The sequence below is a fragment of the Danio rerio genome, chromosome 16 (assembly GCF_049306965.1).
Source record: "Danio rerio strain Tuebingen ecotype United States chromosome 16, GRCz12tu, whole genome shotgun sequence".
Lineage (NCBI taxonomy): Eukaryota > Metazoa > Chordata > Actinopteri > Cypriniformes > Danionidae > Danio > Danio rerio.
This window is the reverse complement of record NC_133191.1, coordinates 42,564,947-42,583,244: the sequence shown is the minus strand read 5'-3', so window position 1 is coordinate 42,583,244 and position 18,298 is coordinate 42,564,947. Positions and strand designations below refer to the sequence as shown.

The 18,298-nt window shown below is 36.8% G+C and overlaps 1 protein-coding gene across 4 annotated transcripts in view; it reads right to left on the bottom strand.

The window, feature by feature from the left end:
• The window catches only part of pi4kb (phosphatidylinositol 4-kinase, catalytic, beta), a 40,006-nt gene extending 21,708 nt beyond the window's left edge, over window positions 1-18,298 (bottom strand). For 3 of the 4 annotated variants that reach the window (XM_005158219.5, XM_005158220.5, XM_068213982.1), the window contains exons 1-2: window positions 18,173-18,298; window positions 9,830-10,860 (exon numbers count right to left, since the gene is read on the bottom strand). In XM_005158219.5, the coding sequence (XP_005158276.1) occupies window positions 9,830-10,840 (1,011 nt within the window). In that variant the 5' untranslated portion in view covers window positions 10,841-10,860; window positions 18,173-18,298. 4 annotated transcript variants of the gene reach the window in all.

Sequence of the window (18,298 nt, the reverse complement as noted above, 5' to 3'; positions counted from 1 at the left end):
GGTTTCATCTATGCTTGAGAAAAGAGGTTACATAAACTAAAAGCTGTTTCAATAATCTGACATAGACAGTATATAAGCCAGATCAATTAAATAGTTGTTTTGATATTATTAGCATTTGGTAATAGTTTTACTGATAAACTGATTGTCGTCAAGGACATACAAAAATCACATGGACAACCACAAAACAATTAATTACTTTATCTACATATTAGCATAAAGCTGTCATATCTTTTGATTTAAAACCATAAAGCCTTATCACAAAATAAATATAGGGTGTATTGCTGTGTACTGCTAAACTGTAATTGCTCTCCTCCCCCCTTGACTAAAACGATTAGCCAACTAATAAGGTGAAAACAGATAAGGGATGAAAAAGAAAAACATACTATACACTATTACTAAAACTATTTATGACAGTAAGGGTGTACTCACACTAGGCTATCCAAACCGTGCCCATGGTACATTTGACCCCTATTACCTTGTTCGTTTGACAAGTGTGAGTGCTCCGAATCGGGCCCAGGAGCAGTTCAGTTGGCCGGCCCTGGCTTAGTTAGAAGAGGTGTGCCAAAGCACAGTACGTTTGGGCTTTGACACGGTATGTAATAATAATGTAAGTGCAAAGTGCGAATGAGCTCGAAACTGAAGACGCAACGTCACTTTTATCTGACTGTTTCATATGGATTTATTAATCATTCTTACTTTTCAATGAACGTAAACTGTCATAGTTTATTAAAGATACAAACCCCTCACTGCACGTCTGCTGATATTGGTGGTGGATCTGTTTCACTGTATATCAAAATGCTTAAAATAATACAAAGCAATATAACTAAAGAAATCTTCATTGTAAGCTGCGAGAGCTCTTCTCTTTTGTTAAACTAAAAAGTCGCATTATCGATAACTTAAGCGTGCTTAGGCTTGGGGTAAAGTCTAGATAGGATACAGCTGTGGATATGCACATCAATATAGCATCATTTTTTAATGACATCATATAACAATAATTAATACTTTTACAGTGCTGTGACGATTGGATTTAGGGTTGGGGTAGGGGTATACATTAAAAAAATACAATTTATTGGGTAATTTAATAAACAACATAAATAAATCTTGGTACAACTACTGTTTTTACTGTGACTGTTGGGTTTACGGTTAGGGTTGGGGTAAACGTTAAAAAATACATTTTATTGGGTAATTTAATAAGTAACAAATAATACTCCATACAACTACTTTTTTTATGTTACTGTGACGGTTGAGTTAAGGGTTGGGTTGGACACTAATAAAATACAATTAACAGGACATTTAATAAATAAATTATTTTCGCTAACATCATCCGCAACCGTATCTGATCTAGCAACAACCCAGGCCTGAAAGCCAAAAAATGTCATGTAAGTGCAGGCCGAGGGGGAAAGGGGAGGGTGAACAATTGCACCAGGGCACGGTTCAAGACAAGGGTGTGAGTACACAATGTGCTAAATGTTGCTAAATATTTCCATGTCAAATAAAAAGAAAACAATCATGGTTTACAAAAAAAAAATTATTCAAAATCTAAAGCATATTTCTGAAGCTGCACATCAAAGTATTAAAATGATTTCTGTGGGATCTTGTTAAACTAAAGAAATAATGTCTGCTAAAAATTCAGTTTGTAATCACATAAACTATCCTTATGAGATGTGTTCAAAAAGAAAGTAGTTTAATAAATTGTAAAACTTTTTGTAATAATTTTTTTTTGCAAATTTCTGATTTACAGCTTTTTTGACCCGGCTTTGGTGAAAAGTTTTTATTTAATAAATAGTAAAAATTAGGGATGTCCCAATCAGTATTTCCCGATCAATTTTTTTCCTTGAGTACGAGTCTGAGTCATTTGATTTTGAGCATTTACCAATACCGAAACCCAATCTGATACTTATATTGTTATATTATAAAAAAAGAACAAAAAAACAGTTTCAGGATGTTCCTTATTTTTGGTTTAATTTACCTTATTTTAACATTCAACAACTCTGTTAACAAACAGAGCACTTCTGTGGGGTAGCTTGAACAATCAAGTAATAAATAACATAAATTCCTGACTTTTGGGCTTTAGTTTAACAGTAAATATAAAAAAATTATATAAAAACAAACAGGACCTCAACTTAAAATACCCGGCAGGCAATCCCAAGTTTACATATCTCACAGTTTGCTATAGCAATGATGTTGTCATCATTTATATAATACCTCAATACAGTAGACATTCTCGCAAATAAAAAATAATGAGAATATACACATTAGGGGTGTGACGAGACGTCTACTCCATGAGGCGAGACACGAGATTAGGTTCACAAGAACAAGACGATATTTTTTACACTATTCATGGTTTCCGCTACATTCATTCTTCCATGGCGGGGCGCCACGCTAAAATTTATCCCGCCACGGCTACATTACAGCTTCTCATTCAAAATTTTTTTATTTTTTTTAAAAAAGCGGGTAATAAATCGCACCAAAACGTATTAAAGGGTAAGTGAATTATAACAGCGCAAACTGTTCTATAACCGTACTAGTGCTGTGCGTCATTTGTTTAACTCTTTAAAGTGACGTATTGACTGACTGACAGGTGCGTGATGCATGAGGCCAGCAAACACGACATATTGCACTTTCACTTTAGTTCAGGATGCATTAATAAAGCTCTGTAAGTCTATTAGAGACATTCATAAATATTCCTAGCAAATCTAATAAATGCTGGAGACATACTCATTACATAAACGCACTAAATCGCACTTCAGCAGCGTTTATTTGAGAGCGCACAAGAAGATCTGTGCACTCTTGAATATTTGAGGGGCCGTGCAATAAGTTTTGTGCACGAGCAGAGGAAATCGGCGCGCAAGCCAAGAGATCCGCATGCTCGTAGGCTATTACATAAATGCAGGGCTGATAGTGGAAATAATTCCTGAGCCTGAACTTTTTTTCCTTGCCCCTGAGGTGAGTAGGGGTTGGGGTACTATGTATGCACCACACTTTTAACACATAACTTGTGGGCCCCTGGGCCCAAATATATTAACAGCCTATGTGTAACCCTGATCATCATTATTGTCAAGCGGCTCTTTTTAGACACATGCCAGTAATGTCAGTGACACATGCCAGTGTCAGTGATCTTGTGACATATGCCAGTAGGTGTCAGTATAAGCACGTTATAAGCACATTAATCTTATAAGTCTCTTTGCTTTAATATTTAAAAATCATTAGGCAAATGACACCTGTTATCTTACATGCATATATGTTATGAGTTTTCAACATGCATTTTATTATAACTTTTTAAAGGATATTATTTAAAATACCTTAAAATGAAAATAAGTTAAATAATAAAATAAATGAATGAATTAAAAACATAGAGAAGTCCATATTGTAGGGAACAAAGGAACTGCCAGGATGCAATAATATACAGTACAACAGATAAGTGTAACCCCTCCAATACATAAGCATGCCACAATAAATTTGACTGACATGTACTGTCAAATGACTATATTACGTACGGAAGTATGACTACGAATACATAAAATAAATGCGTTTAAATTAAAACATCGTGGAGTAGCTCAGCAAATAAACTAACTTGCGACGCGATAAATTAGGTTAAAAGTCGCGTAATGATTAAATATGGTTTTGCTCGTGTTAATTAATGTAATAAGCTTCGCCGGGTGTCGATGTCACTGCAGTGACATGCAGCGCGACACTCTGAGTGACACAGGTCACTACACATGCCACTAGCGAGTGACACATGACAGTGGAAAACCGGACGTGCCACCGAAAGTGTCACTACCCTCAGTGGCATGTGCCAGTGTCATCTGTACGTCAGATGTCGTGTCACTCCATGTTAAAACTGCTACTGTGAATCCGCGTTCAAGCGCACACAATAAGCTAAAACTCGCCCCAAGCACCGGCAAAAACAAATAACAATGAATGTGTCGAGGAAAGAGTAAGGACATATCTTAATTGGTTATTAATAAACTTATTCTGAGTCAGTGTCGCAAAGATCCTGACTGGCAATCTCCTCTTGGACTCGCCTTTTGAGAGAAATTCATCTTTACGGATTACATGAAGGAGTTTTTTTGTTTTCGATTTGTTTTATTTCGTTAATTAATAATTTAATGCTTTCTATAAATATATTTATTATGTCTGTGAGGCATATACATTTTGATCATTTTGTTAAGCGCTCCTGTTCAAAAACCAGACGACAGAAAGCGCATAATTTTGGTTTTCTTTATTTTATAAAAACACTGTAACGTTTTTTGATGTATTACTTGTACTTTGTGAGCAAAAATGACGGATAACTTTAAATTGCTCCCACTGAAAAAATGCAAGTGATTGCTCTGGCGCCTCGATGTCCTGCAAGCTTTTTATAAGCAAACTATGCGCCTATTAGCACACATTCTTTAACGTTTAAGCTACCATTGTTTTATACTTGAACTGTTTTATATCTTTTATTTTAGGCAAGTCGTGATGATCTGAGAAGGCAAACTGATCAAACAGACAATGATGGTCTTCCGCTGGGCGCTGTTCGTTAAAAAAACGTATTTTTAACGAATAAAAAATGCTCCAAACGTTTTTCTAAATAAGCTGAATAAAAAACGAAACTAAATATAAACACTTTGCCATTAGGCTACATACAAAACTGAACTATTTCATAGCTGAAACACTAAGTTGTTTAAGGAGAAGGGGGAAATATATTTTTGTCCCGTCTATTGCTTCACCGTTATTTCGAGAATAAACCCAGCGTAAATATGCAGATGTCATTCCCAAAACATATCAGCGTATATGTGCCGAAAACGAAAGTTTCATACAAATTCTGAATGGATTATAGCCTGGAAAGTGCAAAGAACGCTCCTCTTATTATCACTAAAAAGCGTCACTAATCTTAGTTCATATCTCACAAAGATCCGATATAATTTATAAAGCTCTCTAAATTACACAATTAATCTTTTATTTACATGGCGTCTACACTCAAAAGATGATTCACGAGCACACAAAATGGCACTTAATAAAAACCAATCCGGCGCTTTCAGCAGTGAGTGAATTCTGTGAATCTAGAGAAATGACAGATCAATATCCGTGAACCTGATTTTTTTTCCCCTCGCAGCCACAGTACGTCGGAAATGGTGCCGGAACGCTATCACCCCTGTAAATGCGATCTCGACTTCTAATACTGCGCTCACAACATTTGTCATTGAAATAATAACGCCACAGAGGTAGTTGGTAGATCTATGTAAAATAAGGCCTGCTGCCACAGCTGGAAAAAATCCTAGAGAAAACACTGCTATTATTAGAAAATCCTCAATGATGGACTCCACATGTCCTAATTCCATTTGTGATTATGACGATTATGACTTTCAGCATATCTGAAGTGCTATTCTATAGCATGCACATGAACCATAATGTGTGTAGCTGCAGTTATAGTCTATGTTGAAAGCGGCACTCTGAACTCTGTTGAAAAAAGCGGTTATGTCACACCTGCCCGCCCAACCGAGTGACAAGCGCAACCATCTTGACCTCACGAAAACTGTTCACCTCGATGAGAAATCTCGTCGCAATTTAATCTCGCGAGATCGCGTAATACAAGATCTTGTCACACCCCTAATATACATATATATTGAGTCCTGATCGGAAGGCAACCGATTTCATGATCTCGATTTCCGATAACGTGATCAGATCTGGACATCCCTTGTAAAACTTTTTTTTTAAAGTTACTATTCAAAATCTACCTTTTAAAATGCTTAATATTTGTTCATTTAAGTACATCAAGACTACTTTGTTTATTACTTAAATCTACCTGTCAGTAAACACATTTGCACATGCTTTAAGCAAAAAAATCATTTTAATTTTCTCAGCAAATGCAACAATTCATCTGCTGTCAGACACCAGGAATCACCCATCATAAAATAATAATCAATGCACACGGTACAAACAGAATGTGATCAGTCTTCTGCATTGACCCCGGATCTAATCCTGAATCTGTGATTTGCAACAGACCACTTATTAACAGCATGAGAGGTGATTTGTTAATGGCATGGCTTTTAGCCCTGAGGACTGTTATCATGACTGTGCAAATCAACACAAAGGGAGGGCATGGAACAGTCTTAACAGAAGAGATGTCATCATTTTTCCAGGAATCAGCCAGCAGCAGTTAATTATTTTCACAGAGCTAAAACAGAGATCTAGTCATCCTACTTGCTGAAATAAGCACAGTCGGTATCAGGAATATTGCTGTTATTTTAAGAGCCACATAGATCAAAATTACAGTAACATGTACATTTTCATTTTCAATTCTTTCATTTATAACACACCAAACAAAGGTTTATGTGAATAATCACCAAGCATTTTTGCATGTATTTAAACATTTAGGTGCACCTTGAGCTAAAAGATGACTTTAAATGTGCATGTTCTGTTCCATCTCTGCGGGTAAGAGCATGTGCATAATAGTACAAGTTCTCTTTCTGCTTTAAAACCCTAAATAAATTAAACGCACTTCAACAAGCTCCCTTGATGCAAAAGTGACACTGCATTATTGTTTAGATTTCCACATCAAATTGGGAGGAACAAATGCAAACTAATATAGCAATATTCAGCAAATCATGTTTTTAAATAATTATTGGAAGCCAAAAACAAAATGTAATTGCACAGTCCTAATTTGAAAGGTGATGAACACCATTTATAGAGTATTTCTGAACTCCTCCAAGCCACATACCTACTATGTAGATATCAGAGAACAGTTTAACTTGTTGAATCAATGCAGTATACCCATGATACCAGAAAATTACCGAAACAACTTTAGGGCCTACTCACACTATGCCATCCGTACCGTGCCCAGGCCCGTTTCCCGGATCGTTTGAGAAGTGTGAGTGCGCTGAATCGGGCTCAAGCACGGTTCACTTGGCCGGCCCTGGCCCGGTTGGAAGAGGTGTGCCTGAGCGCGGTACACTTGGGCTTTGGCGCGGTACGCTTGTGTGTGAGCACGAAACGCGCCAAAGCCCGAAACCGAGACGTGACTTTTAAGGGACTGTTTGATATGGATTTATTAATCATTCTTACTGTTCAGTGATCGCAAACTGCCGTAGTTTATTAAAGACGCAAACTCCTCACAGCACGCCAGCTGCGCGCCTTCAGCAGACCTCCTCATTCCTGCAGCACGAGAGCTTTGATTGTTTATGAGCGCCAAAAGTGGCGGATCTGTTCGGTAAAATATCTGACTGCGTGTCACGGCATCCCTAAGGACTGTTTGGCGAAATATTTGACTGCATGTCACTGCATAACAAACGACTGAAAGGATATAACTAGAGAACTCTCCACTGTGCTGCTGAGCGAGAGAGCGTATGGCAAGCCGTTTTAACATTTAAACCTTGTTCTGACTATCCATAAATATATTTAGAGATATAATTATATATTATATTATATATACTTCTATATATACGAAATCAGATTGGAGATATCTGCAAATATATTATGACTAGTCATATTCCTCCATTGACTTCCATTGAAAAATATTTGCAGATATCTCTGAGTTTTGACTCGTCAAAAATCCAATTCAAGATATCTACAACTGTAATTCGACTATTAGTAAATTAATTAGAGATATCTTCAAATATATTTGTAAATATCTCTAAATATTACGAATTAAAGACATCTCCAAATGTATGACTAGTAAAAACTCAGTTAGAGATATCTCTAATTACAATTGTGACTAGTCAAAACTCATTTAGAGATATCTGCAAATATTTTTTAATGGAAGTCAATGGAGGAATATGACTAGTCATAATATATTTGCAGATATCTCCAATCTGATTTCGTACTAGTACAATTGCAATTGCAGATATCTCTAATTGTTATTCTGACTAGTCGAATTATAATTATGACTAGTCAAAATATAATTAGAGATATCTCTTAATATATTTATGGAGTCAGAACAAAGATTTAAATGCTAAAAAGGCTTGCCATAGAGAGCGCTTCTGAACAGCGCAGCAGCGATGACGTAAGCGTGCCGAGGCCCGATATGGTGTGAGCGCGGGCCGTCGGGGGAGACGGGAGGGGGGACAAGCGTGCTTTGGCCCGGTTCGAGGCAACTGTACCTAGTGTGAGTACGGCCTTACAGGTAAATAAAAAAAGTGCTGTTCACACAGGCAAGGACGTTCCGGAATTTTTCCAGGAAAGACCATTCACACATCCATTCCAAAATAAAGATAAATTCTGACAACATTAACCAGAAATTACCTCTAAATGGCTGCGATTGTATTTGTAAACTTAGGAGGAGTCAGAGACATCCAAAGATAGAAGCGCGAACCGCAGCTAAATGTTTACACATTTGATGACATTACAAATTCTCTGGATGGATAAGTATTGTGAACATCTTGATGAAAACTTATGGAGTCAAGCAACTGAAGCAGAGCTTGAAGGTAAACAAACAGCGGTTTACCATAAGCATTTTATCATTAATTTTGTGCACACTTGGCATGAAGAATGACCATAGAAACGTTATCTGCTATCTAACAACTGCTATCTTTCTAACAACTAGCAGCTAAATGAGAAAATATAAATATACATGGAAAAATATTTAAAGGCTTTTATTTTCATAAACCGTGTGGATGTGAATGCATCTGTATGTTCTGATTGGCTGGAGTAGACGTCTCACGTCAATGCGTTCTAAAGCCTGGTTTATACCTCTGCGTCAAGTGATCAGCATGACCCACGGTACAAGCCTTGCGCTTAGCCGTGCATTTATACTTCTGAGTGTTGTTTGTGTTCCTCTGTAATAACCCTTCTGAAACGCTAGCTGGCCGTAAGGTGTTTATGTTCCTTTGTGTCGAGTTTCTTCGCTGGTGTTTTGTTATTTCTAATTGCTTCCTTAAATGTACAAGTGTCTCAAACTCGCTCATTTTGAGGCAGGAACCGGCTGACATGCAACAACTTTAACCATAAGGTTACAACAAAACTTTCCATATGAAGCTCCTTCACGGGTCTCGATACTTGTAAACACTCGCTCCAACGGACTCGCGCATCGGCTATGCGTCCACGCGATGGCTGCACCGTTGACGCAGAAGTATAAATGAGCATAAGCGTGAATACACTCTTTACGGCAATTTTCCTTTTTCGTTCACAAAGAGCAGCATTCCGGCAAATTACCAGTAATGTTACAATGTCTCTTTCCGGAAAATTGCCGGAACAAATTTACCAGTATTTTCAAAAAGGGCCTGTTCACACATGATCCCTTTCTGGAAAATTGCTGGTGAATGTAAACTCACAGCAGTTTGTCATAAGCATTTTATCGATCATTTTTTACACTGTTGGCATTAAGGAGGAACATAGAAATCTGTTATCTGACTAACATCTACCAGCTAAATGTGTCTGGAAAAATATTCAAAGACTTTTATTTTCATCTCACCACAGATGTGAATGCGTTTGAATGTTCTGATTGGTTGGAGTAGACGTCTCACATTAGTGAGTTCTAATCGTGAACACACTCTTTTTAATCTTTCTTCTGCGTTTACACAGTAAAGCATTCCCGCAAATTACTGGTAATGCTGCAACTTCTCTTTCTGGTAACTTGCCAAAACGAATTTACCAGTATTTTCACACATGATCCCTTTCTGAAAAATTGCCAGTAATTTTCCATAAAGGTCTGTATGTGTGAAAGGGGCTACTGACACACCTTTTCCAGCACAGCCACAGAAACAACACAAATCTGAGCAGTTTGCCTTCCTCATTTGCATGAAAAAGCTGAGAAACCACATCAGCGGGAGGTGGAAGTGACAGCCAGACACACTGTTGAGCTAAAACAACCAACTAAGTAAGAGCATATGTGACAGTGCAAGCATCTCACCTCATCCTGACTGGTCTCTACTTTGGGGTTGCTGGCGGTTCTCTTCAGGTTGCTGCTGAGGCTGATGCTGACGGTGGCATCGGATTTGGAACGTTGGTGGGTGCGTTTGGAGGGCGAGAGGCTGTGTTCGCTCATGCCCGGACCGTGATGGAGGGGCGGGGGGTAGGGAGGGGGAGGCTGCGGCACCTCCCTGCGGATGCGCTGGCTGGAGGGCTTGAGCTCGTCTGACAGGATGAGTTTGCGCAGTTTGGTGCCACGCGAGTGACGCTGCGTAGAGATGTGCATGTCAGAAGAGTAGGCCCCCAACAGCCAGGCGCACTGCAGGGAGAAATTGATGCTCTGCCGGCAGCGGTAGACCACATAGGGCTTGATGGCGTCACCCACGTCCTCGTCCATGTGGATGTACATGTTGAGCAGTTGGGGCAAGTAAAAGTCCACGTCTTCATTACGAAAACTAAAGAGGCGATTACCGATGTAGGCTTGCACACCAGGCTCCTTGGAATTGTACAGATAGGAGATGGCCATGGAGATGTCAAACAGCTTGGACTCAAAGAGACGCAGGAGCCAGGATTGCTTGGAGGAGTTGTTCTTCTGACGACGACGCACGCTCTTTATGGGCTCCACTTCCTCCTCGCTGATCTTGGGAGGTTGTCCTCCATCGTTGGCCTCGGGATGAGCTGTGCCATTCGCCAAAATGGGCTCTGAGCTGGCTGAAGATACTTCTCCATCGCCCTTCAGGAACTTCACTTTTTGGAGAACTTCCTGGCAGGCTTTCTTGGCCACCTCAGTGTCGATGACAAGGCTGAGCTCACCCAATCCTTCGGATATGACATCCAGAGGGGGGCTGGAGGTGGGCAAGCCTTCACTGGTGCTCGGGCTGGAGCTGGTGAGGGGATGTGGGCCAGAGGAGGGTGATGAGGGGAGGGACAGCGAGGAGGTGGTGGAGGTAGAGGGGCTTTTCTGTAGCTCCTCAAGATGGGTGGGAGAAAGCTCCAGCTCTGTATCACCCATGGCCACACACTCTCAGGCCCCTGTAGAACATAGAGAAAAACATACAACAACAAAAAAGGGTTTAACAAGCTCGATAAAGCGTGAAAGTCTTCATAAAAACAACACAGTGACATTCAGGATGCATTTAAACTGCTGTAATTACACGTTTATAAGTGAATAGAAAAATTGGCAGGAAAACGGTGAGGTTGGATAGACTTGATTTTGCCCAATAAGATTTTGCTGTTCAAATGTTAATACTATTTATTTTCACAGTTTGAATCTAATCCTTATTTTTTTCAGATAAAATGTGATGAAATTTCAGGGGTGAAAAAAGGATAATCACTTATATTAATGTCTAAAATATTAAAAATATTTTTTTCTCAGAGGTTTTACAGCGAAAAAAACTTAACTGTATTAAAGTTGCAGGAAAGAGATTTATAAATTATAATATTACAAAACATAATTTTTTTAAGTAAATGCTATTCTTTTAATAAAATAATTAGTTATTTTTGTTGTGATTGAAGCCTCGTTTACACTAATACATTTTAGTTTTGAAATGCAGTTTTGCAGTTACGCCTTCCCTTCACACTACCCCAGAGTTTTCGGGGGCCGAAAACGGAGCGTTTTGAAAATGCATTAGAGACCGTTTTCATTTTAAAACACTGCTGTCAATGTGGATGGAGGAAAACGGAGACATCTGAAAAAAGAGACAAGGCTGCAGACATTCAACATTCATCTGATTGGAGCTTTTTCACAATATTAAGTACACACTCAAGTTGAATCTTGAGTTGCACCTTTTTCTTAAGTTTTTACAAGTTTGATATGGAAAACAAACTCCCGAGGACACATCGGGTAAAAACAGTGTACTGTAAAATGTCATTCACATCACCCTGGCTACGTTGTTTTATTATCTTAACAATAATATGAAAACATAATATAATAAACTGCCTATTTTCATTTTGTTATCAACAACTTAAAAGACACTAAAAATGTTGAAGCATCATGTAGCTACATATTTATATGGCCGTCATCTTTACTGTTTACATATTTATAACAAAACGGAGCCAATAACATAACTCCCTCCTTTCATTTTTATGGAAAAATATAAAACACACCCCGTCTCTAGGGCTGTACGATTAATCGAAATCGAATCACTAAATGAGGAGTGTCTTGCTAAAAAGTCAAAGTAAAAGTATTGTCAGTGACACTCAATCTAGTAGCTAGCTTGTTTGCAGCTATTACACCATATGAAAAATCATCACGGAGGCACCAGGAGATAACTAACAACTCACTTACTGCTTGCTCTAGAGAAAATGAGTGTTTAATTTCTGTATATTTATAAATAAATTTTAAGTTAATATTTTCAGTTCCTTTTTTTTTTTTAACGAACACTCATTGCATTTTAGCAATAAGAAGCTACGATACAGAATATTGAGCCGAAGTTTGACTACAAAATTAAATCGCAAATCAAGTCAAAATCGCTCTGTTAAAAATATATATTTTTTTAATCTAAATTAGATATGTTCCCCAAATCGCACAGCCCTTCCTGTCTCTTTTGCTGAATATCAGTTTTAATAATCAATAATGGCCATTATAAAATTATACCTTACAATATTGTTTATACAATATAGCAAATAAAAGCAAGCAATTAATTAAATATGTAGAATCAGTGTACGGTTACATAAATTAATATATTAACTTATCTTTGTGCTCAGCCAAAACACGTTACCTGAGATAAAGTAATAGATTCAAAAGACCATTAGCTAGAGACAAGGTGAATTAAATAATACGTTTGATAACTATAGTGAGATGAAATCTAGCAAAAAATTCTTGATGAACTGTCCGACGTGTGAGTGTGGATCGTTTTCATCCTGAAACCCGTTTAAAACTAAAACATATTAGTGTAGACGGGGCCTATGAGATTAAGGTCTAGTTCAAATACGCTTTTACATATTTCCAATAGTGTAATTTTGACACCTTTTCTTTATAGAAATACTAATAAATTTTGCACTATATAGAGATATACAATTATTAACATAGTAAACAGGGTTAGCCCCATGTCTGTTAGACTTTACATTTCCAACTTGCATATGAAAGTTAAAAAAATATATAGAGAACAAAAACTTCCACAATGAACTGTTGCTAAAGCTGAAGTTTTGACCACTATGTGACCACAAATTTAGTAAACAGCAATTCAAATTCACAATAACTCAGAGGAACAGGCTTTACTAAGAGTCACTTCCTCAGGGTCACACTGTTCCACAGCTACGTAGGACAGCGCCATAATCCTCCTCCAGCAGATTACCTCACCATTACCAGCAGGCCGATATCAGATAAAGTGAAACATCAGTCTCAGATTCCACAAAGCTGCTACATTCTAAAACCCATTGTGCATTAAAGAGATAGTTCACCTAAAAACTAAAACTTCGATAAACATTTAATAGATATTTCAATAGTTTGAAAAGAGATTTCCTGAAACCATACAGCTTATGCCTCATTTCCACTAAGCAGTACACTGAAAACATATGTATTTTAGTATATGTATTTTTATAATAGTTGCAAACAATTTATATGAGCTGAATTTAAACAAATTAAATTTAGTAGTGTTCAACTTATTTAATTTCAGCCCAAATAAATTCTTTGCAACCACTTACCTAAAAACAAAAACTGTGTAAACCCAACGAACCAATTTTTTTCAGTGTATGGTTCAGTACAGTATGATTCAGGCTTGCTTTTAACTGTCAATAGTACGCTTATTTGGTAGGCGTGGTGTACAGCAGAATGTTGTGACCGACAGCATTCTCACTCAAAGAAGCAATCACTCACATATCATGTCTTTTGCACACTCAAAAGTAGACATGCATCATGAAGCGTGCACAAATAAACTAAGAAAACTGTGTTCCTCTCGCTTTCCACACATTTTTAGATGTGACATGCAAAAGAACTCATAAAAAAACAGAAGATCCTGTTCATGCTTTTGGAATGTGGCTTTCTGTCACAAGAAGATGACAAGCTTTATTTGATTTCAGGTTGACTATGGTTCATTGATGTCATTGCATTATCACAGTGTCGTGTTTTTGCTGTGTATTTAAAATGAGGCTTCCAGTTTTGTTGCTCTCTTAGCTAACAATTGTCTGTAAACCAATCAGTGTTCCACAGTGAGACTAACTCAATGCTATAGAAGGGCTGCACATTATTTGAGAAATCAGACATTGCGATATTTTGTTTTTCTGCAATATATATTGCGATATGAACCAGATAGCTTGTATAGCTCTATTTGGGGGGATCATTCATTTAGATTGGTTGGGTTGATTTTGTAAGGATGTGAATCATGTACAAAAATAAGGCAAGGCAAGTTTATTTATATTAGCACATTTCATACACAATAGTAATTCAAGGTGCTTAATTATATAAAAAAAAAAAATAAAAACAGATAACAAGATGTTAACAGATTATTAAAATGTGTTAATAAACAAATTGCAAGCAAGAATAATTACAGTAGAGCAAAAAAAAAAAGTGTTTTATGGTTTCTCCTGAGAATCAAACATTAAGATACAAAAATTGAATAATAAAATGAAAATAAAACTGTACTGCATTAACAACTCAGTAAATTTATTCTTCATTAAAAGTTACAAATGTTGTACGAAGGGATGCTTCAATCAATATCAGAAGATATTAACATTTCACGACTCAATCTGTACTTGTTGATCTGGCCGACCTAATGAACCAATCACAAGTGTCACGGAAAATGCTCGTGCGCGCCCGGGTTATGCATCAGCAGCACAACAACACATGAGCAATGTTTCCTAGTTGTTAGTCATGTTTTTATCTGTTTTATCTATTTTTTTTGTAAAGCTGCTTCTGACCATTACATGTATGCAACATCCTTAATTTATTATCTTAGGTAAGGGGAGATCACATACCTACAAGGTAATTGTGCTTATACAATTGCAAAATAATATAAAGCTTGAAGAATAAGAATCAGTATTTGTATCAGCCGATCATCATGACAAAGAGTCGGTACGCAGTATTGGCTGCAAAAATCCTGATTGGAGCATCCCCTACGTTACTGTGCCTCTATTGAAATGCCTTTAAAACACAGCATGCAAATGATAAAGTTTCACTCTGTTATGGTTATACTTTGCAATGCCTTCACAATGTATTTTCAATTGTTGATCAATTATAAACCCAACACATGCGATGTGACTACTGTGAACACGCACGTTGCGATATCGATGCTGAAATGATAAATTGTGCAGCCCTATACTGAACTGTTGTGCTAGGTACCCTTATGAAAGTATCCCAAAAAAGTGGTATGGTACAGTTCAATAATTTGGTATTTCTGAAGGTGGAAACAGAAATAAATGTGTATCGTACTGAACCAAACTGTACTGTTAAGTTAAAACAAGCCATTAGCGATTCGTAAAATGCAAGTCGATGGTTACCATCCATTAAAAAGCAAAACAATACAAATATATTTGGCTCCTGAGCAAAACAACAGGTCTGTTATACTTAAATCCACAGGCTCGGAAAGTGGTTGAGTCAGTGTGTTCACAACAGTCTGAAGTGCAAGCTTTGTGTGTGTTAGTTATTTATCAAAATGGTACTTGGATGGTTCAACTTATATAAAGAAAACCGTAAACAAACAGCATCAGCTCATTTTTGAGACTGCACCCACATGTGTTCTTATCTTAAAATATATATCTCTACATCTTGCACTTTATAATGTTCCAATAAGGTTTATCAGGAGTCACAAGTTATAATTTAGTTTCACTGTAGATGTTTTTTTTTTTGGAGCTCTGACTGTGCTGGTAGTCATTAATATGCATTTTAGACTTCACCTAAGAAAATCAATGGTTTAAGATAAAAATCTTCTTTAATGCCAAATAAAAAAAAAATAAAAAAACTTCTACATCTTGGATGCCCTGAGGATGAGGAAACTAACATCAAACTTTTATTTTGGGATTAATTATTATTTTCAAAGTCATCACAATGTCAGAAAAAGGTATTTTATGGAAAGTTAAATCACCTCAAGACCTGACACTAGTTTTGCTTTCATGCTTTAACAGCAGTGATGAAAAGTCCTCAAGTTAACAGTGGAAAGTCTGATGAATTTAATTAGTTTAACTAGATGAAAGACAAATGAACATGAGCACAAGCCATTGTGCTTACTAGATCACTGAAATTCAAAACCAGATGTAGAAAGCAACACACACAAAAAAAAAATCAATCGAAACTGATTCTGAAAGTGACGAGATTACAGCACGTGTCAGCTGGTTGAGGCTGAGTCATCTGTGATGAAGATGCCAGCTCTCCTCTCATATATCACATGCAGAGTCCAACTCTGGCAGACGTTTCACACTGAAATTACAGTTTTATGTGCTGTTCTTGTTCGCCAGACAAGCCTAACTGATATCAGTAAAAGTTGCAATACCGATCAAAACATTTAGACTTCTCGAATTGCAATGGAAAGACTGAATTCAATCCGCCTTTGCCCTGAAATGTGAGAGCAGGACAGTGTAAAACCCTTTTTACCAACACCATCATGACTTTCCACAATCATTGAGGTAAAGTTGGCTTTATATTCGCACATTCAGACTTTATCCTTAATAATATCATCTCAGAAAAGTATTATTTGCAAATCCTAAATAGGGAAATAATATTAGCAGCCAATGACTATCAAAAGTACAACATTGTTCATGGTCAATTAAATAATCCTAATGATATTTTGAATTTATACTTACATGCCACTTAAGACCCAATATTCAAATTAGCGTATTTAACAATATAGGGAACATTAAATGAATGTCAACATAAAACCAACTTTACCTTAATTACAAAATCATTATCCTCAAACTAGCTGATTTGATTTATATAACTTAGATTACAAGACTGTCACAAAGTTAACAAATTGAGGTAAAGTTGGTTTTATTGTTGAACATTCGTTCAGTGACAACTTGTGACACGCTCCCTATATTGTTTATCATGGCACTTTGAAGTACTTTGAATACTCAGTCTGAAATCAAATGCAAGTACGACTTGAAAACAACATTAGCACTATTTATTTGAGCGTGAACAATGTTTGATAGTCATTGGATGATAATACAATAGTACCATTTAGATTTTGCAAGTCTTTTTTTGTGTTTTATTATACTATTAAGGAGAAAGTGTGAATGTGTGAAAATAAAACCAACTTTACCTCAATCATTAATAAGCATTGAGGTGTAGCTGATTTTATATTAATACATTTGTTCAATGACAACTAGTGACATGCTCCCTATAGGGTTTACCATGGTACTTTGAATATTCAATCTGAAATCGAATGTAATTATGACTTCAAAACAACATTTGCACTATTTCTTTGACTGTGAACAATGTTGTACTTTGATTACATTGGATTTTGATACATTGGCTGCCATAATGTTTTGACTATTTAAAAATTGCTTTTCTGAAACTATATTATTAAGGAGAAAGTCTGAATGTGTGAATATAAAACCAACTTTACCTTAATCGTTAATAAGCCATGAAATCCAATAATCCTGAGATCAAACAAACAGACTGGAACAAAATCAACAAACTTAAAGCCAAGTAAGAAGTGAGCAGCAGTGATAGAGTTGATGGATCTTTGGGTTATATGGGAACAAAAAGATGTAGAGATACTAAAATAATAACAGTTTATAAACATTTAATCGACTTGCCATAAAAAACACATCCAAAGATAAGTTTTCTATGTTTTGAAGCTTTAGGTTTACAGAAATCAGAGCACAATCACAACAAGCCAAATATTTGGAGTTATGAAAGCTGATATGATAATAATGCCCACATTTATACTGCGTTGCGGTTTGCACTCGTAATATTGCTTGTTTTATTACTTCTCTAGCTTTTAACGAATCCACAACAACACAAATACATAACTTATAACGTAACAGCCTTATGTCAAAATAAACAAGCACAATGCATTAGAAATCGATTTAACTGCTTTTCAAATAGCCTGCTTTATTTTAAATGTAAAGTATTAAGCAGTCTATCAGTCTGATGACTTTTGCACTCAAGTTAGCATCTGAGCATGTTTAGCTGAGACCTTTAATAGACACGTCGACTACTTTTCTCTTCCGAAGACCTCAACAACAAAATGTTCATAAAACACATTAACAGTATGTGTTCTGAATAGAGAAAAGGTGATAAAACAATAATTACGACTGGACGTTCAAATATTATGCAGGCCTTAAAGGATAAGCCTCATAAAGATACAAACGGATGCTACACTTAGCCAAGCGGCTAACGAAACGTCTCTACTTTATAACGCTCTTCTACTTTCCGAACGACCAAAAACAGCGTATGCGTATGACTTACCTCAAAATAAACCGGGCGAAGGCTTAAGTAATCGGTTTATCTGTGTTTTAAGTGCCCCATTTGGGAGCTGCGCGTCTCCTGTTGCTGTATAGCCGGTGTGGTTCGCTAAGAAAGTGAGTGTAGGAT